General features: G+C 40.7%; 1 protein-coding gene across 8 annotated transcripts; it reads right to left on the reverse strand.

Moving 5' to 3' along the window:
* Positions 1–2,030: 2,030 nt before the first annotated feature.
* On the reverse strand, positions 2,031–18,008 carry MLF1 (myeloid leukemia factor 1). Of its 8 annotated transcripts, none has more exons than XM_059822442.1 (8): positions 17,942–18,008; positions 12,567–12,729; positions 9,502–9,546; positions 7,009–7,098; positions 6,016–6,144; positions 4,767–4,926; positions 4,117–4,249; positions 2,031–3,388 (listed from the first exon to the last, which is right to left on the reverse strand). In XM_059822442.1, the coding sequence occupies exons 1-8, from the start codon at positions 17,986–17,988 to the stop codon at positions 3,286–3,288; spliced, it is 870 nt and encodes a 289-aa protein (XP_059678425.1). In that variant the 5' UTR covers positions 17,989–18,008; the 3' UTR covers positions 2,031–3,285. The 8 variants fall into 8 exon arrangements, with proteins under 8 accessions (XP_059678425.1, XP_059678427.1, XP_059678424.1 ...); XM_059822444.1 differs by lacking the exon at positions 17,942–18,008 and adding an exon at positions 16,664–16,723; XM_059822441.1 differs by lacking the exon at positions 17,942–18,008 and adding an exon at positions 13,744–13,977.
* Between the last annotated feature and the right edge of the window lie 9,636 nt (positions 18,009–27,644).

Consider the following 27,644-nt stretch of genomic DNA (forward strand, 5'->3'; position numbering starts at 1 on the left):
TGCTGGAGCGTGTCCAGAGAAGGGCGACGGAGCTGGTGAGGGGTCTGGAGCACAAGTCTGCTGAGGAGCGGCTGAGGGAGCTGGGGGTGTTCAGTCTGGAGAGGAGGAGGCTGAGGGGAGACCTCATCGCTCTCTACAACTGCCTGAAAGGGGGTTGTGGGGAGGGGGGTGTTGGTCTCTTCTCCCAAGTGACAAGTGACAGGACAAGAGGAAATGGCCTCAAGTTGCGCCAGGGGAGGTTCAGGCTGGATATTGGGAAAAATGTCTTTCCTGAGAGAGCGGTGAAGCACTGGCAGAGGCTGCCCAGGGAGGTGGTGGAGTCACCATCGCTGGAGGTGTTCAAGGACCGTGTGGACGTGGCACTGCGGGACATGGTTTAGTGGGTATGGGGGTGTTAGTTGATGGTTGGACTTGATGATCTTACAGGACTTTTCCAACCTTAGTGATTCTGTGATTGAATCACCAGAGCAATACTGTAACCGCAGAGTAGGATTAGCCAATTGTATAGAAAAAAAAAGCAACACAGAGGCAGGCTGCAGTGTCAAGTACAGAGCTGGGCTCCACGTGGAAAGAGCCTGACACAGGGAAATACCATCTGACGTTACATAAGAGGATGCTGCGTGGAGCACAGGACCGATCTGTAACAGCAAGAAAGCTTCAGTTAAGTCAGCATTACAGCTATGCAAAGAGGAGGTGAATGGGATGTGGGTACTCTGTGCGACATCCCTCAGTACACACCACAATAAAAGATGAAATAAAGTCTCGCATTTGCTATCAAGAGCACACACAGGATAACTGTTAGAATAGATGGCAGGCTAAGGTTCAGGCCATGGCTCAAGGAAGCTCGAGCGTGTACCTATATCCTCAAATATTTAAAAAAAAAAAAAAAAAAAAGAAATGCCACGTTCTTAGGATGAGCCCAGGAACAGTTTGTCTGTCAGACCAGAGAAGACTCCCAGAGCAGTTCTGAAGCAGGGGAAGGGCCTGGCTGTCGCCATACTCGAGTCCCACCCCCATCCGCTTCCTTCCAGCCCACTTTTTTTTGTTAAATGGCACATTTTCCTTCTGGAAAGCAAGGCGCATACTTTCCCTCATTGCTATTGGTGTAACACATAAGAATGGTTCAAAGCAGCCTAAAATAAATAATGCACAAGTCATGTTGTGGTCTAGAGTAAACCAAATGATAACCATAAATAATAAATAACTTTATTAAAGAATTACAGTTTCAGATGTTTCTACGTAGAATAATTTCTTTAGAACATTGTTTTGCATAAAGCAATGTGTAACAAATATTAGCCTCTTTATTTTCCACTTTAATTTTAAACCCAAGTATGTACTTGTTTTATTGATTACATGTGTATCATAGTTTTTTTATCTCAGTAAAGCATGGACAAAAATGTAAGTTGCCAGATGAATACTATTTTCTGTTAAATAGCAGTGGCTCTCAAATCAAAGATGTATTCTGAAGTTACAACACGAAAAACTCTTTTGCTGTTTATTACTGGGAAATTTAAGTGATATACCTGGAAAATGCCTCCACAGCCTTATAAGCTCAATGACATTAACTCAAAATCAATGTTGCTTTCAGTGTATGGAGGATCAGCCCCTAGAGTTGTACTCCTACTTTTTAAAGGAGAGCGAAAGCATCTGTTCGATTCAGGGTTCTGGCAGACATCCTCTGGCAAGCGCGACTGCAGTACCACACCGTTTCAGCCTGTCCTTCTGTCAGGGGTTGCCGCCCCCTTACCACCCACTTACCTTGGCTGCTCGCAGAATGGTTCCAGAGCATAAATTTATTGCCACTAGTATTTGCTCTAGTAATAGGAAGACACCATTGCATTAAACAAGCAAATAAACAATTGTCTTTCCCTTCTCCGAGTTCAACAAAAGTACTTTTGATTATTTTTGCACATTAATAAACATAGAATTAAATAATCTGGAGAATCTGCAGAAAGATATGATTTAAAGGCCATTTCCGTTTTGGCCAAACAAATACTAAATCTTAACTTACTAAACCTATTTTCTTTTATCATATAAACAGTGCTTTTTTTAAGGCTACACTATAATGTTTTAGCCTTGAAATATATGCTATAGTGCTAATGCTGTAACATTATAGTCTACAGATATCATTTACGCTACAACACGGGGATCAATTCTGCGTAACAAAACAGCATACAAACTTAACACTTTAATACCGAGACCTTTCCGGTTCTCAGTCACGCAGCTGGCTTTCCTCTAGAACATCAGACTCTTTAACCAAACAGTAACAACAATGTCAAGGCAGATCAAGCATTAGATTTAGGATCATTCTATATCCACTAAAACAGGACACACAAGAACACAAAGACATCTCATCTCAGCTGAGGGAGGAAATGGTTTCCTGTACACAGGGCTCTCAGCTTTTTAGAACAGAAGTGGTGTAATCACTCATTATCCAGTTAAATGACTGCCTACTCAACCAATTTCTCCCACATATTTTTCTGATTAATAACTAATAGTTACAGCTGAGTTTCTTAGAACACAGTGGTATTATTACAGAATAATTAAAGCTACTACTACAGAGAATCTTCAAGAATGAAAAATAATGGGCCACCTCCAAAGGAAACATGCCAAGGATGAGAAATACGGAACTGACAATCTAGGCACAGAAAATAAGAGATGCAAGCACAGCTTATGAATGTAAGAATGCTGACAAACTAAAATTTACTTGAAGTATTTGTCATTTCAGTGTTCCTCACTTTTCTTCATGTTAAATCAAGGTGAATCTGGGCATTCTATACCAATTTACAATATGATTTTAAAGATTATCTATAGAGATCTATGTATTGTCTGTAGTGTATTCAAATTGCTGTATCACCTAGAAGATCAATATTATTTCAGCCACACAAAATAAAAAGAGAATTTACTTTCTGTGCAAGTTAGAGTGTGGGAAAAAGTAGTTTCGTTACGAGGTTTAACAAAAAGTCTGCAACTGGTGCAGTTGTAGCAGAAAAATCTTGCTAATCGAAGCTTTTTTGTTTTTTTAAACAGAATTAGTGATAATCATTAAAGTGCTTTTAAGTGGAAAGTTGTTGGGTTTTTAATTTACTGAGACTAGATGGTTTAACCAAGGATCTGAAGTTTTAAAGAACATTCAGTTGTCAGAAGATTGGCGTAGCAAGGCACGCTAATACTTAGTAAAACAAAAAATAGAAATTGGTCATATATACGTGTATACTTATATAAGCAATGCAGCACCATTATCTTCTCTGAAGAAACTCCATTCAAATGGAGAATGGAAGCAATTTATTTTTTGCTGCTTTTGATGGGGACATGTGTTCCTTTCACATTGAGATTCTCCAAAGAAACTCTGGGCTCCCTGGAACCCGCAACTGCAAGTCGTTTCTCTCTGAAACAAACAACAACAAAAATCACAACCACCATATGATGTGGGGGAATATACATTTTGTTAATTGCTTATGTGGAAGAAGAGTTATTTTAGTTGTAAAACAGGTTTGACTCTCCCTCCAAAACTACTTCCACTGAAACTATGCCAGTAGGAGGGGAAAAAAAAAATCCCCGAAGCATAGATAGCAGTCTGTGCAGGGGGAGCTCCTGCGTTTACAGATAAACGTCCTCATTCCTACACAGACCTCCTGATTTTAGGATTAGAAGAGGTCTCACTTGAAATCTAACCCTGAAGAGAGAGGGGTATGTCTGTCTCCAACTATATAGAAGTTGCCTTTACTTTCACCCAAGAGAACAGATCAACCTAGCCCTCAATGAGGATTATACCTTAATGCAACTAATCCAGTTTAATGACTGCAGGGGCAGCTACAACATTGTATATAGTTGAACTAAGAGCACGGGCATACTTCCCTGGAAAAAACACTCACCATTTTAGCCTATCAATTAAGTAATTTTCAAAGTCAAAAATACTAAATTTCTTCAAAATTTAGTCAACAAAAATACTGCCTTAAGCTGTTTATTGGGGCATCATGAGAAAAGGAGGAAAAAGCCATGCTCTTTCTCCTCAGATTGCCAGTAAGCATTGTTTGTTCATGACCAGATTGCTTCACAATTGAATTTTCATTCTGCTGCTAGTATTTTCTTATTCTGGTAGGAAACTATTTTTACCTTCTTAATCCATCTTCCTTGGGTATGTGATGAATACTTTTGTATTTTGGAGCTTCTAAATTGCATCTAGTTCTAGATGGCTTGAACTTCATAATCTCTTTCTGCCACTCTTCATCAAAGGTCTGGGCCTCAGCTGAAAAACAGTTGAAGTTTACTTTTATTTTTTAATAAATGCAAGCAAGAGAGGAAAAGACATGTCATGAATATCAGGTTTTTTGAACAGAGTTTTTTTAAACTTGTGGTCCATGACTCTCTACATGGCCTGCAAACTACTTCTAGGGGATCTGTAAAAAACAGCTGAAAGCTTACTGCCCATAGGCTTATGTTTGGAAGATAAAAAAACCTGAAAGTCACTGTGTTGTAAAAGTATATGCACATTTTAACCATAAAATATCATTACAAGTACTTTCAAATATGAGCAGCTATTTACAAGCAAACAGTACCGACTGCATTATAACACAATATTTTCAAGTCTAACTGGTTACTTTAGCTTAGCTTGTCCAAATTTGTATTGACTAAGGAAACTTGATTTGCAGACTTAGCACTTTCTGAAAAACAGTCCCTTTTAAGATGTCTCAAGCTGGAACTTCAAAATTGGTATGTGAAACAACAGTGTAAAGCCCATTAGAGAGCTGCATAAAAAGACATACCCTCATCCAGGTTGATGAATTCTTGATTCATTTCTTCATCACCAGTCTTGCTGTTCTTTGATTTTTTAATGACATGGGCACGATCATGAATATGATGACCAATAGCCATTTTTTCCAGTCCACTTTCAGAATCCTTAAGTGCTTTTCTTGTCTCCTTAACCTGCACAAAAAAGGGAAATAAGTGCCCTTCCAATCAAAAACAGAAGTTAAAATAATTTTTTTTCAAAAAATCAATTTTTCTTCCCCAAAGTTTTTATATCTTTCTTTTGAAAAAGTTAGGTTTTACAGGCTTTTCCAATTGTCTCATTTACTGTGTTGGCTGACAAAGCACAGATCAAGTTTATTTTCTTTCTGCCAACAGACAGGAAGATTAAACAAGAACACCTAAAGCTTCTTAAGTAACATACATACTGGTTATTAATTGTTGGGGGAAAAAAAAGCCGAGTCTAAATATACTACACACAGACAAGTCTTCAACATTCTCCTTGGCAACAGAACGAGTAACAGCCGATGCCAATATTCTCAGCATGAAAGGACAACTAATTACTAGGTTGTCATGTTGACCGGCTTGAAACCCAGGCAACCGCTTATCACTGTGTTCATAGGTATATTATTAGAACCTTTTTGATAACTGAGTGTCTGCTTGAGCTTGAACATATCCCACAGCCAATCATGCTCAACGGCCTCAACTGCTCACATATAGTCTTTCATGAACCTTGCTTCAGGGTTCAAATTCAAATTCAAATTTCTTAGCAGAATTAGACGCAACAGCTGCAAGGAAGTCAATGAAAGGGCATCTTCATCCGAAGCGTTACATAAGCATTTAAAAGCGCTTGAGTAAAGGGGATGATCTGAAGCCACAGTTTGTGTAAATAGACTGCCTCTTCCTACCTTATATTTTAGACAGAATTTTATATGTACAAGAAGAGAATTAATTATAGCAAAGAGAACGACATTGGAGACTGCCTTGAAGAATCAGCTGTTCTGGCACTCAATTTTTGCAGTCTTTGTTAGGCTTACAGAGTTTATTTAGATGTATACTTAGAAGCATACAGATTAGAAGGAAGAAAACATCACTTTAGCTTAAGAAGCCTTTAATATAGAGCAATATTTAAACATATATTTTTCTAAATTATAAGAGAAACTGTCTCCAGTAAAAAGAACCTGAAGGAAACTGTGGTTTGGTATAGATGAACTTAGATTCCCATAATTACATACCACCTTTTTGCTGCATCTCAGGACTACTTACACCTCCTGGAGCTGTGCGTGTCTGAGCTGAAGCTTGGAAAACTTTTGGTGGTTCATCCCCTATTCTGGAGTAGGTCATCACAGAGGAAGAGCTGAATGTGTGCGCATCTGGATGGATGGACAGGTCATCCTACAAGCAACATAGACTTCTTTATTAATAAAAGTTAAAACTTGTGGGTGATAGGGATGTCTTACATTCTGAGACTATCTTATCATTATGAAAAAGAACACCCCTCTGAAAAATTAACCCTCAGTGCTGACACCATATATACAGCCTGTTGCAAAGAGATCCTGGCATTTGATATGCCCTCACTCTTGTCCTAGCCTTGTCTGGCCACAGGTCTCCCCATGCCAGGAAACACAACAACAAATAAAAAGCATGCGCAGAACTAAGCAACTGCTCGAACGTTTACCCTGGCATAGTTTAGTTTAGTAGTGAAGATACAACCTGTGACATCGGTCTTGCCACGTACAGTATATAATAAGGTGTGTAAAGAGTTCAGGTGAAATCAGACTTCAGCAACAATGGTTACAAGCCAGTTTACAAGGTCAGTAAAACACAGTAAATAGCAACACTTAATAGATAACAGTGTTATCATCAAAGACTGAAGAAAGATGCAGCACTGAAAATAAAATCAGAGGAAAGTCTATATGCGTGGTGGCATTTAAGTGTTTGCAGTTTTGTTGTTTTTAAGTGTCCGGTAACACTTCAAACTGCTCCTTCACTTAAGGTGTCAGCTCTGGCAACAGCCAGAGACCAGACAACTTACAGCAGTTCTAACACCTAGAGAATCAAGCATGTATTTGAAGTACTGTTGTTCGCAAATAATCAGTGACAGCATAGACAACTATAAACACTGGGGAAAAATAAAAAAATTCTTACTCTCTGCTTGAGACTAGTAACCTTTCTCTTGGCAGGACTTTCTGAGTAATATTTTAAACAACAGTCATTCTCCAATACAGTTACTTTTAGAACAAATCTTTAAGAACTTACAAATTTTCTTTGCATTTCCAGCATACTATTTCTCATATTTGACATCATCCTGTCCATTGCAAAGAAAGGTTCCCCAAAATCTGCATCCTGCTAAAAGAAAAGACATGAAAATTAAAACAAAGTCTTCTGACTCTTCAAGTTCTGAGGCTGGTTTTTTTACATGCATTTTTTCATGCAAATCAGACCATAAAAAAATGTTTTCACAGACTGCAATTCATAGACATAGACAAGCCAAAATGCATCTTTTCAAATGATAAAATTGAAAGCTAGCATGGGGAGCTTGATTGTTAAGCTGGGGATACTGGAAAGACAGAAGTGAAACATTTGACACTCAAATGTCAAAGTAAGCTCATACTGTGGCCAATTTACAAGAACTATTTTCATATACCTTCTAACCTAACGAGCTTCTGCTGTAAGTACCACCATATGACCCTCCATGCCTTATAATCTATTAAAGATCAAATTACCTCTATTATGCAAATCCCTTAATGCATATGGAATCACACTGAAAATGCATCCCAGCAGACATAGCTGTTCCTTTGCAGAAGGAGGGTACATTACTCACAAAAGGGCAGTATGGAAAAATATGAGAACCATAACTTGGTATTTTAATGGCAGCGTAATTACTTGATGCTATAGATGTATTCAACAAAACATTCATTCGTTATTTTTACATGAAAGCAGAAGATCCAGTTTTGCACAAAGGATAGATACCAAGACAGGTTTACAGGCACAGAATTTTATTAATAGGATCTGCAGCTGATACCATATACTGACCATATTGATGGAAGCTACCTTTGCAAGAAAACAAAGCAAAAAATAGAGCGACAGGGAGACAGAAAGCAGGGAAAGGGTGAACTCTCCTAAGTGACCACCTAGGAAGACAGCACTGCTGTCCCCAATGAGCATCCTCCCCTGAGCACCTCTCCAGTGCAGCAAGTGGTGATGATAAAGATGATTTTTGACATGCCTTCCCTCTCCTACTATGAACTTTTCCTTAGGAGCTGTTCAAACTGCCTACTGGGCTGCCTGGTTTCCGACATGAGCTGCTCTTAACTAGCGTAGTCCAACCAGAGCTAACACCAAACACTGGTGGTTGGGGAGCTTCTAGATACAGGCACGCCTAGCTGCTTCCCAGGCCAGCCGCTGTGCCACCACCACGCTCCGGTCCACGGGCACAAGGCCATGAGAAAAGGCAGGGAAAACAGCTCCCAGGGGCTCTGCTAAATCCAGCAGCTTTGGCAAGAGGCAGGCTGACGGGTTGCACTTAGCAGCCCCTTGCACTACTATGGTGCTACGAAACACCAGGATGTAGTTACAATAGCAAACACCCCATGTTCCTCCAACTACTGGAAACATATAGAATTACATTTAAATAAATTCACTTAAATAGCTATGTATGTAAAAGTTTAAAAATAAAATCTGCAGTTTAAGCACAAAACTAAGTAAAATTCACATATAGAAAATCTTCAGTTTGTTTCTTGAGTAGCAAGAAATCGGAATCCTTAGGGGCTATCAAAACCTCTGGGCAATAATTATAGACAATTTAGGGCATCAAAAAATTGCAAGTGCCAGTAACTCCAGAAAAATGCCTTCTACTGTTAGAAATCTGGACATTGATCGATGACATTACATAGTAAACAGCTGTACCTATGGAATTACATGCCATAGATTGGGGCAGGGGGAGTAAAACCATAGCCCATGCAGTTAATAGCAAAAGAACTTTGCTTAGCTAATATACTTTTTGCATACAGCAAGTTGCCCATTTGTGCCTCTGGAAGATATAATTAAACAACTAATACCTTTAGATCTGAAAATTCAAAGACCCATGATTATTTTTACCTGCTCTGCAAGTGAGAGCAACTCTCTAAGCTCCTGGTTTTCAATCTGAGGACTCTTTAAAGCCTTCCAAAGGAAGGCAAAAGCTCCATGAGGGTTGTAACAATAAACTTGTTTTTCCTCAGGTACTTTTACAAATCTTTTACAAGATATTCCAGACGCCCAACAAACTGCAGCTGAAAACCATTCCAAGCCCAGTTCCAGAGGAAATTCTGTCTCCAGTTGCTGGCCCATCTTAGCTGTGACCAGTGCCACAGGTCTTGTCGGTATCACAGACACAAACACACTCCAAGCCACTAGTGTCCGTCTACAGGCAGCACTCAAAAGTTTGGAGTCTCTCTCCAGGGATTATTTCATTCATATCCATCAGAGATCAAGCACCAACAGATACATCACCAAGTAGAAAAGCCAGCTGCTAAGCAGTAACTTTCCCAATCTCGATATCAGCATATTTAGTCTACCGCAGCATTTTTGTTTAACAAGGGGGAAAAAAAAAATAATGTATTTCTTGAATTATATCATCCCATATATCTAAACACCAACAAAAGCCGTTTGCAAGCACACTGAGACTAGCCTTTGTCCATGCTTTAGTTATGCAGACAGTATGCACATACTAGCAAGAGCTACAAGGATTATTACTCCTGGGATACTAACCACTCTACCAAAGCCTGCAAAGGGCATGAGAGAGCAGCTCGTTGCCTGGAAGAAAAAGGACCAGCGTCTTTTAGTTGTTGTACCTATTATCAGACACAGCAGAAGTAACTTTCATATACAGCACTTTCATAATGCACTTTTATATACAGCAGGTGATATTAAACATTTCCGATCAAATAAAAACAGTCACTCAACAGGACGTTGGTAGTTTATAGTGTGCTACAACAATATAATATGAAGTAGTTGCTGCATATACAGAAGTAATATATTTATACTAATGATATTGGAAAGCGATAGCTGTCACCACATTTAATAAGTCATATTCATATGTATGTACTAGCTTTAAGTGCTTCTACAAGTTGAGAAACATTTGTATACCATAGCAACCTTTGTACTACAATTATTTAAAACGTGGCACAGTGCTTCAGACATCACCCACTTCTCTGAAAACACTTCATTCTACTCATGCAACAGAACCCCATCACTGGAAGTTGATTAAGATCAGCAAATCAATAGTCCCTTTAATGTAAATTTATGTAATTAAATTTCAGAAGGCTGGCATACAATTTTAGAGCTTAAAAAATTAAGTGATGCAGCTGACCTGTTCACAAGCACTCTTTATGTATTACAAGAGATTAACGTAAATATAAGAGACATTTCTCTAGAATATCTGTACACCCCTTGTGATAAACAAAATAAAGTCTAACTTGTCAGCAGTTTCAAAGGTCATTGCCAAGAAGTTTAGGTAAATCTATCATCATATACAGAACCACAAGACGACAAATCCCCCATGAGCAAATTATATTCTTCTGCAGTTGTATAAATAGATGTAGCTATAAACACTGGCAAGTACAGTTCCTGTTTGACCAACTGATATTGAATATCCCTATATGACAGAGCAATGAGATGCTGGAAAACACATTGATGTTTCCAGGAAAGTAAGGCTGAAGAGTTATATAAAAGCCTACCTAAAGAAAGACTGGTTAGACAGAAGCACCAAAACACTTTATAATAACTCTTAAGTACAAAAGGAAGGAGTCATCCAATTCTTGAATACCTTTATGAACTCTTTCAGGTTGCAGTTCTGTCTAATATGTAGTGACAGAAAAGAATATATCAAGTTGCTAGTCATAAAAACTTCATAAATTCTTTATTTTAGAATACATACTGAAAGCTGTTAAATAGTTGCCTAATATACATGGCAATCAGACACCAAACAAAACCGAATGACAGTATCTCTTAAGACGTTTTACCCCTTTCCTCCTCCTTCCAAAAGACTAAAAAAACTGAAACTGCAAACCTGCCTGAGGAAGGAAAAGCATTTTCACATTTGAATGCTATATTGATGCACATTGAGGTGTTGCAACAAATTCCATCCCTTGTAACGCTGTTTTAGGCATGCTATAGTTTACTTAAACATAGAATTACAGTATTAGTAATCAGTATGGGTAACTTTAACAAAGTGTATTTTACATGGCAGTACAGATATCTTCTCCTACATAAAAATCTAATTATTTTAAGTGTTTGAATCATTTCTGGAGTGAAACCAGTAAAAGCAGTTTGCGACTACAACGGGCCTCAAATAATCAGTGGTGAGTCGTCTGTAACATCTGACAAATCTTAGGTGAAACACAAGGAACATTAAAAAGATACTGGAAAGATTTTAGCAGGTGTGGAATTCCTTTGTGCTTATCAAAATAGCATAGCGCTCTTGCACCTCTAACTCCTTTCGGTAACCACAAATAAAGGCTTTCTACACCTCACATTTATCCCTCACTGCCAAGAACAAGGGACACAAACCCCTAAGCTATTAGGGCAAGGTTTGAGATATTCTTTTTCTAAAGGAAAAAGAAGTCTGATCTGTTTTTATGCATCTACTGAACCAAGGCCTAAGAATCTGCTTCAGTAGAGAAAAGATCATGCCCTAATTAGATACAGCAACATCTATATTTGAAACTAAATGGCAATGTATGAGCACAGAGGAAAGAATCTGACAGTTACCCTTTTGACTTGTAGGTGACAGTCGTGTTTCAGTTATGTTTATTAAGCTCTAACTATCTAGGTTTGAACAACCACCACCAAAAATCTGGCTGAGTTCCACAAGCCCTTGTAATCCATTTTGTCTTCCAACTTTTTTTTTTTAAAACCAAGTGTGATTCATTAAAGTAAAAGATCATCCAGCTGCAAAAATATTTAGCCTGGTGGAGGGAAAGGAACGAACTTCAAACGTACATATGGCTATTAGATAAGGTTTAGCTACAGAAGCATAAGATACTATTGTCCTGCACGCCCAGAGGGTTGAAAAGATACTTTATATAAAACATAGATCATTGCCAACTTCTCAGTTTCAGGTGGTAATTTACAGACATACTAGGTTTCTTACCAATTTCCCTGATCATTAATTCTTTCAGTCTTATATCTAGAGGAAACATTAAGAATTAGACCAAATACAGAATGTGAAGCCTTTATTCACAGTTGCAAAGTTGAAACAGGGTTTAAAATATCTGTGTAGATACTATTTAGGTGACTGAAACACAGGTTTGGCTTAAATCAAACTAACATAAATAGCTAGACACAAGATAACTAAAGTGCAGAGTGAAGGCATAAACATATCGAGGCACCTTTTTAAGTCAAGTTAGTATAAAAAAGAAATAAGTGTTCAGAGAAGGCTCTGTCATTGGACATTTTTAATGCCTTTTGTAACAGAAACAAACATATAATACATAATATTTATTAAACCAAACATTTGACAAATGTTTAGTTTGTTTCCTTAAATTTTGCATATTCGATGTTCAGTAACATACAAATTCGTTATCAGTCCTAACAGAAACAAGTTTGTCCATGTTAAGTAATAAACGCTTAAACAGTAGGCCATTAAGGAACCAAGAGAGATATTATTCACATTTTACTCAGCGATGAAACAATCTGACCAAGGTTGCAATAGCTGAACCAGGCCTCTGTTTCCACTGGACCAAATTTAACAGAAATGGAAATGTGAAGCCAACTACATTACCAGTAAATGTAAATTCCATGTTGCAATCCTTAGAGATTAAGAAAATACTTACTCTGCGATTTCCTCTTAGAGCAACCTGAGAGTCCTGGCGCGCTCTTCGATCTACTGTTCTCTCCCCACCATCTGTTATACTGAGAAATGGATCCTGTCCAAAAGGATCAGAAAAGCTTCTCATCATCTGCCGCATATATTCATGGTGTGCAGCAAAAGGATCGCTGAAAAAGAGATATTTTGCATAGAAAGTCATCGGGTTTTATGCCAAGCTACATAAAATGGCTCTGAAATTTTTAAAACTCAATTTTTTAAATAATTCCACATGGTTCTTTATTCAAATTCTTTATTTTAATAGGACCCAACTGGGCAATCTCCTGTTCCTCACAAACTCTCACTTCTTTCACTTTTCTTCCCATCTTGCAGGTTGGTTGGGTGTTTCATTGCTCTCCTGTGCTCTTGGGTGTTTGTATTGCTTTCTCTTTCCTCATCTTTTCCAAAAATATTCCACCCTTTGCAGCCATCTTTCACTCCAGCCTATGTTTACTCTCTGCCAGGAACTATAAAACTGACCTATATTTTATTTATCACTACTTCTACCTCCAACCCCTGATATTAAAAGAAATTTTTTTTCCCCCTCTTTTTTTTTTCCTCACTTCCATCTTCCAAAGCTTAACACAGTACTACTCATGGAACTCATCGTGTCCCACTAGATTTCCACCACCACCACCCCCCCTCAAATTTAATTTGCTGGCAGCTCCCATTCTACTTTTCATCCTCCTTGACCCACATGCTCAAAGATGTATACCATCCTCTAAATTCAAGCCAGCTCCATGTCCTTTACTTTAGTCACCCACTATTGCATCTCTGCCTTCCCTTTCCTCCCCTGCCACAAATCGTGTTCTCACATCCCTTTTCTCTGCTTAGGAAGAAAGATTCTCACTGGCTTTTTGCTTTCCTGATAGTTTTCCCCTTCTTCTCTCCTCTTGCTAGACACTCGACTTCTGATTCCAAAAACCTACAGAACCCCACCAGTAATTCCGAAGCTTGGCTTGCAGGTAAAACACTGCTGAAGTAGCTCTCCATCATTACTCAATTCTTTGCATTCTCTGATTTGGCCAAGAACTAAAGATTTCAAACTGAGGCTGAAAGAAGAGCAAAATAAATTGTGCTTCTGACAAAATCATATGATCAGTACTGTTGCCTGTGGTCCAAGGGTACAAATTATTACTTCATACAAAAAACGTGCTTCTTTTCTTCTCTTCATCTCCAGTCTAATTTTCCCCTTCGTTATTCCGCCGAAAGCCACTTTATTAATGTTAACAGTCATTTCTCAGGTATGTTTATGTAGAATTAATAGCGTCTCATCTTCCTTCCTATCAATTTCCTGGCACTCCCCAGACACCTCACGCCCTCATTCTCTCCAGAACACTGCAACCTTTCCCGTCACATCTTGTGCCTCCATGAGGAAAAGCTTCAGTTTGTTCCTCCAACTTCAACACCCAGTCATCTCTTGAAAGTCTCCTAAACAGCTTTTCTATTCTCCCCACCCCTTATCTCCAGTCCCATGAAAACTAGTTTCCACATCATGTGGCCACTTTGATCTCATTGCTTTGTACTGTCTCTTCTCCTGCTAAAGTTGCATTTATTTTTTTTCTTTTTAAGGTTACAAACATAACACTGGATTAATTTTCAGACAAGATTTTTTAAACACAACATACTTAACTCACTCCAGTGCAAATGGACCTTTACAGTTCAGGAGCAGTTTTACCGTTGTCATTAAGCAGACCCTAATCTACCCCACTCACGTGACTGCCAGCTTTAACTTCAGTCCTAACGCGATAAGCAGCTCGCACACAGCAAGTGTCCCCTCACTTTTCACAGGATGAAGAACAGATGGAAAAAGTCACTGCACAAGCCAAGATGAGGAAGCACACAAGCACTACCACATGCCTCCATCAAATCTATTTTGACACCACAAACTTCAGATAGGTTTGGTTATCAAAACACAAATAAATATGAACTGTATTCCAACAGTAACTTACACACAAGATTTCTTCCCATTCCCTTCCAGTTCAAAAGAAGTAGGACATGCACAAAGTAAGTTACCTACAACACATCATAAGCAAAGAAAGGCTCCAAAGATTTAATGTAGATAAGAAAAATTGGTTTAATTCAGTGTGCATAACATGCTGTAATACATCTCACAGGACATAAAATAATGCTTCATACCTTGTGAAATTGTCCTTTTTACCTTATCTCAATTTCTCTGGCAACTTCTCTTGGCCATTCACACTCTACTACATCTATTTGATACACTCATACCTGCATCTGAAACTGTGGGGTTTTGTTGTTTTTTTAAAAGAAATGAAAGGTGTATGAAACAATTTAGAAATACAGCTTCTTACTATCAGAGACAGGGAAGTAAGAGCTATACTGTGGAGTGACAGATTTAGGAACAAAAGTGAAGTCTCCCAATTCCCTAAGGACATTTTAGGGAGCCATTCATAAAAAGATCTAGTGTTGTCAAACCTTGAAAGAAATGCTACAATTGTGTTGTCAAGCCTTGAAAGAAACGCTACAATTTCGGCAGGGCAAAAATGGTGGAAAGTCAACAGGAATTAAACCTACCACCTTGATGGCTGAAACTCAAACCGTAACTACAAAAGGAGTGTGTCACCCTTACAAAAAGAATAAAAAAAAATATATATATTTGACAAGTCAAAGTCTCTCCAGTAGAGGATGCAAGTTCTTAAGTTCTTTGCTCAAATCACAGATTTTGTAGGATGACAACAGGTGGCAAGCACCCTAGTTTAATTACCATTGATCACATCTGACTCAAAATCTGACCTTTTTTAGGCAGGGGGGAAAGATACTTTTGATGAGACAGACATGATTTCTGCACACTTTGCACTATTATACCATAAAAGCGATAGGGAAGAAGAACAGGGGTTCTGTAAGGGTTTTGCACACAGAATTTGTGCCCTTCTCATGTTAAGCACCGTAAGTTATTTTCAAAATTAAGTCCTGAATGTAGACAAACGATTTGTACATTTCTTGTTCCACTATTCTGCAGTAACAAATTTTTGTCTAATAAGTAGTTAATCTGACCACCTGACATTCAGGTGTTTGCAGGGATCAGTAAAGGGAACAAAAACATTCAGTCTCTGAGGCTGTTGCAGTCTCAAACAAGTATGTCTACCGTATGGAGAAAGAGACATGAAAAAGGCTGACGCTGCTAACACATATGCAAGGGAGGGTTTTCACTAAGATGCATCTCACTTGGGAAGTTCTTGTATGATTCAGGCTTAAGCTCCAAAGTTTAAGGCTCTGTGTTGCAGCTGAAACCTTTTACAGTGTTACAGTAAAAGTGCAATGTTACTCCTTACTTCAGTGTATGTTTCTGGTCAGTTGAAAAATCAGTGTCCTGGAACAATAAATGCAGTTTATTATTTTTGAAAACTGTACTTCATATCAGAGACACTTTTTTTAATTAAGAAGTTATGTAAGCCTGAAGTTGCGAAACCACACTGGAGATAACACCTGGAACAATAAAACAAAAGCTGAGCATTGGTAAGTTAAAAACCGAGGCCAAATGCAGTTGGCCTCGAGGAGACACAGCTTCTGCGCCTGTCCAAGCCATTAGGGATGAAACTCAGCTGGGCCAGGGCAGCACCCTGGCTGACAGAGTGGTGCTTCCCCAGGACAGCTGCTCACAGATGGAGACATTGCTTTTAACCCAGGCACTATTTCCAGTTCAGCAGTCAAAATCCCTCCTTGTGAGGCAACAGAAGCTTATTATTACACTATTTTGGAAGTTAATCTTATCTTAAGTAATAAGCTCATTTCCTTAACTATATGCAAAACAGATTTACAAGGACAGCGCCAAGAAAATGAATCTCAATATTAATCTCTCTCTCATCTCTTTCACACACCCTCCCTTCCTCTATCTTCTGTGATCTTTTTTTCCTCCAATTTTAAATTGCATCAGTGGCTATAATAAAAAATGGATAAATAAAATTAATAACTAAGAGAAGAGCAACTGATATTTCAAAAGCACGCTACAAATTACTACAAACAAGAATTTCCATGATTATTTAAATTTCATGCAGAGGATTTGCATCATGAAGTTTTCTGCCCAGTGTATCCTGCATATACCTCTGAGTTGTTATACTTGTGCGCACGTTCCGAGAAACCAAGCGTACTAATCCATCTCGCACAGCTTCAGAAGCTGTCCCACGGCTAGGAACACGCTTTTGCAGCTAAGCAGTAGGTTCTCCTTTAAGAGGTACAAACTCAACCTCAGCTAGAATATCCTGTAACTAAGAGATACAGTCAACAAACCCACATCACAAGGCCTGATTTGTTACCCTTCCTCGTCGACTCACCAGCATTACCCCTTATCTTTGCCTGTAATTAAGCTCCGTGTAGTAAGTACCACATGTTTAGAAAAACTAAAATCATTCGGGGTCCTCTGAGTTCTCTGATCCCATTCTCACCTGCTACAGATTTCTGACAAAAGACACAAATTGGGGCCAGAGTAGATACTTCAGCTGTTTTAGCCATCCCAGCACTCCAGAGGAGCGTTTCCACGACACGCTAGTGGATTTAGGTTCCAGGGGCAAAGATTCCCACGAGAAATAAACTGATTTCAGAGTGGAGTACATAGACATGCTCTACCCCAAGCACTACCATTGTGCTCAGGGTATAGAAACCTAAAAAACCGCATTTGCTGAGCTAAAGCATCAACATCCACTCAGGAAATCAGTACAAGGCAACAGAAGGTTTGCCTTTACTGATCTCAACACGCACACCTTTGCAAAGTTTTAATGGAAGAACACCTGGTGTTTAGCGTGTGCAGTGACAACTGGGACTCGGAAACAGTCTGCAGCAAAAAAAAAAAAAAAAAAAAAATCCAGAAAAGCTAGAACATCCAGCACCTGCCCACTTTTAAAGAAACTGAAGGAAAAACAAAATCGAGAAACTCAAACCAATGGAAGTGAAGATTTCTCCTCAGCAGATGTCACTATGAAATTACGATTAAGCTCCTCACTGCGCTATGAGCCAGTGGAAACTACAAGCACTACAGAAGAGGGGAGTAAGAGACAATCACTGGCAACAACTTAACCCCTACAGAGTTTCAAAGGACACTCCGCCCGTTCGGTTCGGGTAACCAGAGCAGCGCGGCCGCCGACCACAGCGGCGGTTCACCCCGCACAGCCACGCGTCCTCCAGGGCGACAAGAAGCTCGAGGCGCTCCTTCAAGCGGCGGCCGGGGAGCGCGGCGGCCTCCCCGCCACCTCAGACCCGCCACCTCAGACCCGCCCCGGCCGACCCCTCGTAGCCCCCTCCCCAGCGCTGCGGCCCCAGGGGCCGCCGCCCGCCAGCCCGACCCGGCGCCCCGGGGCACAGGAGGGCCCCGGCCGGGCCCCTCACCGGAAGAAGGGGTCCTCCTCGAAGCAGCGCCCCAGGCCCCCGAACATGGCTGCGGCTCCCCGCCGGTGTGAGCGCCGACGGCCCCGCCGGCCCCTCACGGCGGCGCCCGCTGCCCCACGTGACACCTCCCGACGCCGCCACTGGCCGCCGCGGCCGTGACGAGCCGAGCGGGGCGGGGCTCGGCGGGGACGGCCGTTGCCGCGGCAACCGGCGCCGCCGCGCGGCCCCGCTCCAGAAGGTTCGGGCCGGGGCCCAGCGCAGGGCCCGCGGGGAGCGGGGAGCAGCCCCACGCGTGGAGCCCCACGCTGCCTCTCGGGCTGCCTCTCCCGAAGCCCCGTTTTGCCCGGTGAGGCCGCGGTTTTGCCCGGCCCGGCTGGGGGGGGTGCGGGCCCCGGCGGGGAGCAGGCCCGGCCTGCAGCCCAGCTCCTGTCAGGCGTCTGCGGGTGGGTGCTGTCGGCGCGGCTCAGGCCGCTGCCCCGTCCTTGGCCATTTTAAAAACAATTGTGTTTTTTCCAGTAGATGGCAGTAAAATAAAGGCACCGTTGGTGCCAGGCGGGCTGCGGCCCCTTCCCCCGCGGCTGAAACCAGGCGGTTGCCTGAGCGGGAGCCTTTGGAGGAGCAGCGGCACCTCGGTGGAAAGGCTCGGCGGCCTGCGCTGGGAGCAGCCACAAGGAGCTGTTCCAGCAAAATACAGCAATGGAGGAAAACTGAGGCGGGGGTGGAGGAAGGATATTTGACCGCAGTTGCTGCTCTGGCTGCGGGTGGCCATCGCAGCCGCTTGTGGATCAGGATTGCCTTTCACTCCGCGCCGGCTAAGCGCTCGCAAGGCATATCCGATTTCTGAGGCTTCACGGTAGTTGCCTTCTGGCCAGCAGTTCATTCTGTATTGCTTAACTGTACCGGCTTTGGGAGTGAGACTGGTTAGGATCACCGGTTAGACAGAAAGGGAAAAAGAGCTCTTTGTCTTCTTGGCAGGAAGAAGCTGTCCCACGGCCGGCTGTAAAGGAGAAACCCCTCAGCAAACCCTGTCGCTGGGCATGGTCATCAAAGGAAGGTTTCAGTAAAAGAATGGAGCAAATACATGGGGAGTATTATCTAGGTTTCCTGAAGAGCGGAGTGGTTGTGAACACGTAGGGGGTCATATAAGAACTGTGGTTATATATGAACTTAATTCTGAAGGAGGACAGTTTGAAAGAGCCAGAGGTATAGGAATCTCACCTTCATTCTTCATACAATGGGAAATTGTGGAGAAAAACGTTTGTGTGTTTGGAAAAATTCTCCTGGTCTAGGTGGCAAAGTTTCTCGGAGCTGTGAGCCTGGGGATTGTTTCCTCTCTTGCATCTCCTGTTGCGAGGCAGGTGAAGGCTCTTCCCTCCTCTCCTCACATGTCTTTCCAAATCCCAGTTTTTAGGGGAAAGATAGAAAATGTGCCCTGGATAACCAGGTGGGAAAAGAGAGCATCGGAGTATTTATATGGCAGTCATGAAAGCAGATCCTTCGTTCCACTAAGATCCATCACGCTAGAGAAGCAGCTCTGCTGGAATTTGGCCCAAAGTGGAAAACCGACATAAAAGATGAATGAACTGAGCCTGCAATATTTTTGAAAAATATCTGTAATCGGGTGAGCATTGATTTTGCTGTCTACTGATGTAGACTTCTCTTTAGATCCTAGCAAGTGGTGATATTGCAGCCTTTTAAGATGCACTCCAAGTTTGAGCAGTTGTTACCGTGAAAATGTTTATAGTGACTGACTGGTGGGCAGGGAAGTGTGACAGAAAAAGGGTTACCCATTGATTGTCCAGGTGAAGTCTGTGAACTGTTTGTACATTTCTGATGAAAGATTAGCAAATAAAACAAATCAGGCGGTAGTCATGGAAGTGAACTCTGCCGCTTTGGGGCTTTTTATAACGAAATCTTGTGCCTGTTATGATGTTATCAAAGAACTTTTTTACTGCTCAGCGACAGAATTCAAGCTTTGTCTCAAACCACACACAGAAATATTACAAACGTTATAGTAATATCATCCTTTGCACTCTAGTTAGTCTTTCAATCCAGAGATTTTAAAGATCTCTAAAACTCCTCTGAAGCTAGAGTGTATTCATACTAGAAATGTAATATGCAGTAGCTTTACCATAGTGATTAGGTCATATACAGTGCTCATTTACTAATTACTTGTCATTATATTTTGATTAATAGACATGCCCTGGATCAGTTTGGTTTTTGCTATTGTAGCAGTTCATTAATAGCCATGACATGGTGTGCTAGAATGTTCACTTATTGCTTGCTACAAACCGACAAGGTGAGTTTTCTTTAACATAATTAGCGCGCTGAATACAAAATCCTGCAACTTCTTATCCTCCTGCGTCTTTATCTTCTCAAAACGTTTGTTTCGGTCTGGTTAACTTGTTTGCGGTCTTCTACCAAAACCTAACTAGATATTTTTTTTGTACAGTATTTATTTACAGTTTCCAAATACAGATACAAAACACACTACGTGTGCGGTTAGTGCAGCGGAGCCTTTGTATGAATTCAGCCTCGTAAAAAGAAACCCATTACCTCTTCTGTACAACGATGAAACAGAAATGTGGAGCCTTCCACCAGCTGTTCAGAGTCCATCAGATCAGCTACAGTCTGCTATTTAATTTTATGCAGACTCTGACTCCAAAAGATGAAATTTCTTTCCAAGTCAGAGCAGATCCAGAGCTGGCTTACTGTGCAGATAACTAAGCAATATGAGTTCTAGTTACTGTGAATTTTTCGGCTGCTAGTGGGAAGATGGGCCCCGTTAGAAGTGAGCTCATTATGAGAGGCTCACTAACACGATAAAGTCAGTACTCTATTTGCACAGAGTGATATCTCTAATTGCTCAGGCCTTCTTATGGTTTGTGTCTGCTTGAGTTAGGTTTCTTTTGTGTAGATAAAAAGACTTCTGTAAGAAGTCACCTCGGTGCTACAGCACTGTCAGTCTGGAGGGCATCTCCAATGAGATTAATGATGTCTGCCTTAATATAAGAAAACTTTGCATAAATGAGATTATGGTTTCTGCTGAAACCTGCCAACTCTTATTCATTTGCAGTAAATATTATCTTTAATTAAAAGTTTTAAGGTATCTTGTTCCTGAACTAATGAGATCTACAGTGATTTCCCTTAGGAATTAATTTACCTTCTTAATTCTTATTCATTTTGGTGATACGACTATTTAAATCTGATTCAGACTTCAGAGCTTTGTTGAACATATTCGTCTAGAACAAAAGGTCATTTTGCCATATTGACGTTTTGTTGGTATTTATAATTCTCTGTTCTCTCTCGATTCCAAAGATATATGTTTAGGTTCCTGCCCAAACATTTTCTACTAAAACTTCTGTTCATCTTAACTCTTCATGCTGAGTGGCTCTTTTCCACAGCTATTTCACTTTGGCTTTTGTTTTCTGTTCCACCCAGAGTACAAATCAATTATAGCGAGGCTGAAAAAAGATCCTGATTGTGATCAACTTATTTAGAATAGCAGAGCTATGTAAAATACACCAAAAGATGTAGAAAATGTGGTGCAATTGCTGAGAAATACAGGAATATTTCTGACTTTATATCTGGGTAGTCATCAGCTATGATTTCTCTACAAGGATTATTTTTAATCATTAGGGATGCTTAACACTTGGAGGTGAAAATTGCATTCCTGCATATATGTTTAAATAGGCAAAGCGCCAGCTAGCAACTGGTTTGTGAGAATGAGAGCCAGAACCCATTTTAAGATTGTACACCAAAGGACAATATTGGTGGCTAGATTTTAAAATACGCAATTATTATAACTCAATTTCAAGGTTCCCTTGTTTTAAAAATAAATACATATAAAAAATTAAAAGTAACATTAAAAAGAGCTATCCTGTTTGCATACACAAAGAAGACACCAAGGAAAAAATAAAGAATAAGTACTCCTTAGTTCGTTATCAGGAGACTTTTTTGTTGAAATCTAATCTCGATCATGAGATATCCTCTCAGTCTCTTCACTGGTGCTCGAAGATGCCGGGTCTGACATTGATGAAATGTCAGATGGTTTAAAAGTGGGGTAATTACCCTAATGAAGTAAATGGAGGAAGACAGAAGTAAAACTATCTCTCAGTGTTGACCAGAGGTTTTTCTGTTCTTGTCTCTGATGAAATATAGAATACCTCTTCAGAAGTATATTGTCAGCGTTAAGAAGATAAGTTGAACCATATTTTATGTGAGGTGCAAACCGGGGAGGTTAATTCCTGCTTTTTATAGGAAGAGAATTTTGTCTTGTTACTGTTACTCCAAAATTTTCTGGTTTCCCACCCAAGAATTTGAGATGGAAAACATTTCTGTGTTCACTCCAAGACTCTTTATGTTCTGTATATAGTGAGGAAGTATCCTTTAAGGTCCTGTTCTGTCTTTGAAATTGATTTTTAAAAAATTGACTACTGTACATAAACTGCAGTAGAAGCTCACGGCTGCAGGAGACTCCTAGCCCTGTACTTGCCCCACCGGTGGATAAGAAACATGTTTTGTGGCATAAGCAGAGCGTGCGCTGGGACTAGCTATATATAGAATTGTCACCCACTCCCACAAGTTGTTGATAACCTTCCATTTATAACTTACTTGCAGACCAACTTCCTCCCATCACACACAAATTAGAGGGCTATCAATAATGTATGAACTAATAAATAATGCTTGCGTGCCGTTGTCAGGGCAACTAATATCATTTAGACTGCAAGAGAGATCCTCATGTTGTGTCGAGTGTATTTGAAGTCCTCCGTATCTGTAAGGCTTCAGCGCAGGATGAGATTTTTTTGCGTGTTTCTTTGAGGCAGCTGAAAGAACTGGTAAAGTATATTCTGTTAGATTCACAGAAACGTGAGAGATCTGCTCCCTTTTAAAAAGCAGTATTTTATTTCATTTACTTTTTTAATAACTGTTTACAAAATACCAATATAAGCAATGTAGAAATTGCCAGACTGGATTACCTGTAAGTCCGTGCGGTGTCCAGTGTCTTATTTACAAGTCACACAGGCTAGATGTTTCGTAAGAAACTACTAGAAAGTGCGCAAGAGCTGCGTGCGACACAGCCCTTGGCCTGTCGCATCATTGTAATACAAACTCGTTTCCAAGACCTGCAGGATAAGCTTTGGTTTCTTTTTAAAAGTATTTGGATGTTACTTTTCAAATCATCTATACAAGCAATAAATCCATCTGAGAGTTTCTAAGTTTTTGGCTTTAATTACATCTTGTAGCAATGAATTCCTGAGTTTATCTTTCCATCAAGTGAAACAGCATTTCTTTTTTAATCAGCCCTAATTTTGTGACCTTTCCCTCTATCTGCTGTTCTTGTTTTTGTTTAGCAGAGTGAAAACTGAGAAATAGAAGGATTCTCATTCTTAAAAAAACCATAACAAAAGCGCCCCCCAAAAAACCAGTCAAGACCTGGCCCCAGTGGGAGCATTTATCATTGATTCCAGGATTTGATCCAATAATAATATTTGTTTAAATGGGCTCCGTTGCCATCATGTACAGTAGCTATTGATTTATAAAAACTTTGGCAGCACATATTAAAGTATTAGGGAGCAGAGGGAGTTTTGTTCCTGACTCTCTTCAGTGATTCGCAGCTATCTCATTTTGCCATTCCCAATGGCCAAACGACCAAAAAATGCATGTTGAAGATGCTGAACTTGAACAGTCTTCCGTGAGATGACGTATTTATTTCTTAAATCCTAGCAACTCCTCTTCTCTTTGGCACTGGCAGGGAGAGAAAGAATTCGTACTCTAGTCTCAGCACCATGGCAGTTTTCTGATGATGGGGGCAAAGCCACCTGGCACTCGCTTTGATGCTTCCTTCAGCAGTGCAGCTGGCTAAAGCAATACGTGCGGGAGATGGCAGACTCCTCTACACACCCGTGCACCAAGAGAGGAGACCCTCTTCTACCGGGCTGCGTGTTGGGGGCATTTCTCTTACAACCAGAGATGGTAACAAACTGCTGGCACAGGGAGTAAATGCAGCAAATGTATTCCCGGGGCAAAATCTTTTATCAGGTTAACGGTGAAGATTGCCAAAATCGAGCTCAGAATTTGGCCACAGCCTCAAGCTGTAAAATCAGACAAAGAAAAATGCAAAATGTGTAGCAACACACGCCCAGGGCTATAAATCAGCTAGGCAGCAAGAGCTGCTTGATTTACCCGCTGCTGGCAAGAGCCAATTTCCACAGGAAACTAAGAAACAAAGCTTTCCTGCTTCAGGTGGTTTGCACCAGGTGAAGCAAAACTTCTTCACTGTTTTTGTGACCACAGTTCGGACAGTAATTGGACTAATTCGAAAGGTCTTGCCTGCCTTAGGCTGTTTGTCTCTAGAACTAAAAATGAATCCTGCTAGTTGAGCAGACATTAAATTAGTCCTGTAGAAAACAAGTATATTAAATGCACAAGTTACCACAACATCAGGTTTATACAGCTCAGAATATGACCAGTTTCACAGGTAAGGCAAGAATTAATTGTCAGTTTTAATTATCAAGAATTGTTTTCACTGTTCACCTAAAGAAAAAAATCTCAGCTCTTGTTACACAATTACTTTTTAATTACATTTGTTGCAGCCCCTAACTTCCAAAAGCGTAGGAAAATGTTTAGCTCTGTTACCTAACTATTGAGAACCAGCAGAGTATATTAAAAACAGGTCCTTTTCCTGAACTAGTTTGGAAAAAAAATGGTAACAGAGCACTCGGGGGCTCTGACCAGTTCTGCGCTGCGCATTTCCATGTACTGCCGAGCAATGTCAGAAGCAAGGTTGAAGGTAATTTGAGAGGACTCAGACAATCAGTGCTCAATCCCCAGTCAGTTCTGTAAGGATCAGCAGTTACTATTTAAATTTAAAATGTATTGGCATAAATGAGGTATCCTTACTTCTTACAGTTAAGTTCTTTTACAGCTAGGCTTAAAGATGCAGTGCAATTTCCAGAGGCTTAAGCGTGGTTTTAGTGGAAGTGGCCTTTTGACAGTGTTGTTACAAAGCTGATTACATTCCATCCGTCGGCCCAGTGCCGAGTCTTTTGCAAAGGCAGTTTGTTATAAATTGTTCGTAAATGTCAGATAAAAGCATCGTTCTACTGCAAGCAACTGGAGGTAGATGTGTAATAACATTTACATTAATATTTTATTTAAATAGATATTCAATACACATAGTTGCTCAGCTCTGTAACTTGTACGAATGCTAAAATAAGATGACAATAACTTACCAACAAAAAAGTCTGCAATTCACTGAAAAGGTATCCAAAAACGCAATTTGACATTTTTACAAATGTTAGCTGTATTTGGTTTCCATTAATAACAATTCATGAGATTTGTTTATGCCTTCCTTTCAGAACTGTAACATGGAAATCCAGCCGCGGCCCCCAGCAGATGTGGAGACCTGCAGCGTCCCGAGGAAGGTGCCCGTCCCTCCCGCCGGCCCCGGCCGGCCAGCTCCAGAAGCCGGCTGTGCTGGTGAGCGAGGGGCAGCATGGCCCTAGGCAGCTGCTTTTGCTGACGAGGGAGGGGAAGAGTCCACCTTTCCTTCCTATAAACTCCCCCAGGGACTGCACCGTGTGGGCAGTAAATATTTGGAGCTTACCTTTTCCAAGCGGTATTTTTTATTTGAAAAGATGTGGATTGTAAGGCAACAGAAAACGACGAGACAAACTGCTCTGTCTTGTTACCCTAACTCCAGCTCTGTTTAGGAAGTAAAAAGGCGAATTCAGACCACGTGCATCTCGTTTCTATGGCCTTTCCAGACAGCCACTGATGTTCGGTGTGACAACTGCTCTGGGACGGCAGAGACATCTAGTGGGAACGAGATTTTTACCGTGGCAGCTCAGCGGAGACGACACCTTTTAAACTACAGCCTTTTCGAAATAGTGCGTTCAAAAATGATGCCCAAGGGCCAAAAGGCTTCTCATATCATTACTATCCCTGCAACCATGCAGCCCCAGTCTATATTATATTTCTGAAGAAGGAAAACGGTAGCCAAGTAGCAATTTTCATTTTCACCTGGATTTAAATCATGCCATAACCAGTTCCAGCTCACGAGGCGCACACCTCGATACGGGGGAGCCCAGCTGGAAGCGAAGCACAGCTCAGCGCTGGTGTTAGCACTGAGCTCCCTCCTCCCCTCTCCGGGCTGAGCTTCAACTCCTGCTTCCTTCCAGAAAGAGTAGACGTGTCGTGTCACATCTCACCCCAGAGTGGCAATTCCAGAGTGACTCAGTGTCTAAGTCTTGCTCCCCAGCGTCACATAATCCAACCCAGCCACTGCTACTCTTTTTCCCTAGGTCTTGGCAAAAGCGGGAGACAAGGAGGGGCGGGAACAGTCAGGAAAAAAGAAATTAGGCAATGCTGCACTAAGGCAAAATTACAAATGGTGAAGAATTTAAATTCTGGAGTAATAATACTTCTAGCATTACTTTTTATTACTGCTGCAAGCTGAAGAGTCGCTGCAGCCCTGTGCCATATGTGGATTAAGTCATGGGTTCAAGCTGCTCTCTCCTGAAACAGGTTTCTAGAGTTCAAGGATCTCCACTAAAAATAACTTGCTTCTTGTAACTTGACAAATGGAAAACTGTAATCATCGAGAAGGTTGGTTTTGGGTTACTGATGGAAAAATCGTCTTTGGGATCATCCAGTCCTGCTCGTATCAGAGCAACTGAAGCAGAAGTAGCAACATTTGATTTCCTGGCTGGCAGCGTTTTCTTAGATACCAGTATTTTAGTAGCAAAAATCTTTCTAAAACGTTGTAACAATAATCATAATTTAAAAACTAAACACAGCTCCTTTTCAAGCAATTATCATAATAAAAAATAGTTGTGGAGATGCTGGATGACTCAAGAAATCAGAAAGGGCTAGTGAACATTTTACCTAAAAGTTATCAAATCAAAATCAGCCTGGTTTGATTTTAATTGATGGTGGCTGTTCAGCAGGCTAAGTGAAATGAGTTTGCTAATGTAATTTCTAGGGGTAGAGGTCTTTGCTGACTACCAGAACTCTGAATGGCTCAAGTTACAGCATTATCTTTTCACTCCTACACACCATTCCTCTGAGTCGGATTTAAGGTAGTTTGGCATTAGGAGGAACTTTGTGTTAGACCTGATTCTATCAGAGACACCCCGTCATGAGTCTTGAATGACAAAACCAAGTCTCTACAGACTGCAAAACACAGCTAAAAGTCCTGTGGTTTAGTTGGATAACTAACAAACAGCTGTTTCTTTCCCTTTCTTCATCAGGAATCCATTCCCTTTCACCAGGAGCATGGAGCAAAGTGGAAAATGTAACAAAAAAATAAACTTTCCATAGGCAAGAGTCCTACATGCTAAATGTGAGAACATCAGAAGGCCTTAGAAGCAAAGGAACTAAGAAAGTAGGATTGCTGTCAAAAGGTGTCACTCTTTTCTGGATCAGGAGCAGCGTGGGTTGAGAGTCAGCAGTGCATTTTCCCAGGTTAATGGTGATTGCTTTGTACACATTGATAAGGGTTTCATGTCTGTGTTATGACACAGTTAATTAAATTTCTATCATCTGGCTGATTAGGTAACACATGCTATCTTTTCCTCAAGCAAAAAGGCCCCACACATGGAACTGGCAGCGTGCATAGATATTTGGCTACCACCCATTTATAACGTGTCCAAATCTCGTAAAATAATTTTAAGCAGTAAGTTCGTCAAAATTCTCTTTA

Source organism: Gavia stellata, chromosome 11, assembly GCF_030936135.1.
Source record: "Gavia stellata isolate bGavSte3 chromosome 11, bGavSte3.hap2, whole genome shotgun sequence".
NCBI lineage: Eukaryota > Metazoa > Chordata > Aves > Gaviiformes > Gaviidae > Gavia > Gavia stellata.

Coding starts and splice junctions, on each gene's coding strand:
- MLF1 (XM_059822437.1), bottom strand. CDS start 13,594: ATGATGGAGAGCTACTTCAGCAGTGTTTTACCTGCAAGCCAAGCTTCG. Junction 9,547..12,566: donor CTCTAAGAGGAAATCGCAGA/GTAAGTATTTTC, acceptor TTTTTCTTCCAG/GCAACGAGCTGCTCTCTCAT. Junction 4,927..6,015: donor CACGCACAGCTCCAGGAGGT/GTAAGTAGTCCT, acceptor TTTTTTGTGCAG/GTTAAGGAGACAAGAAAAGC.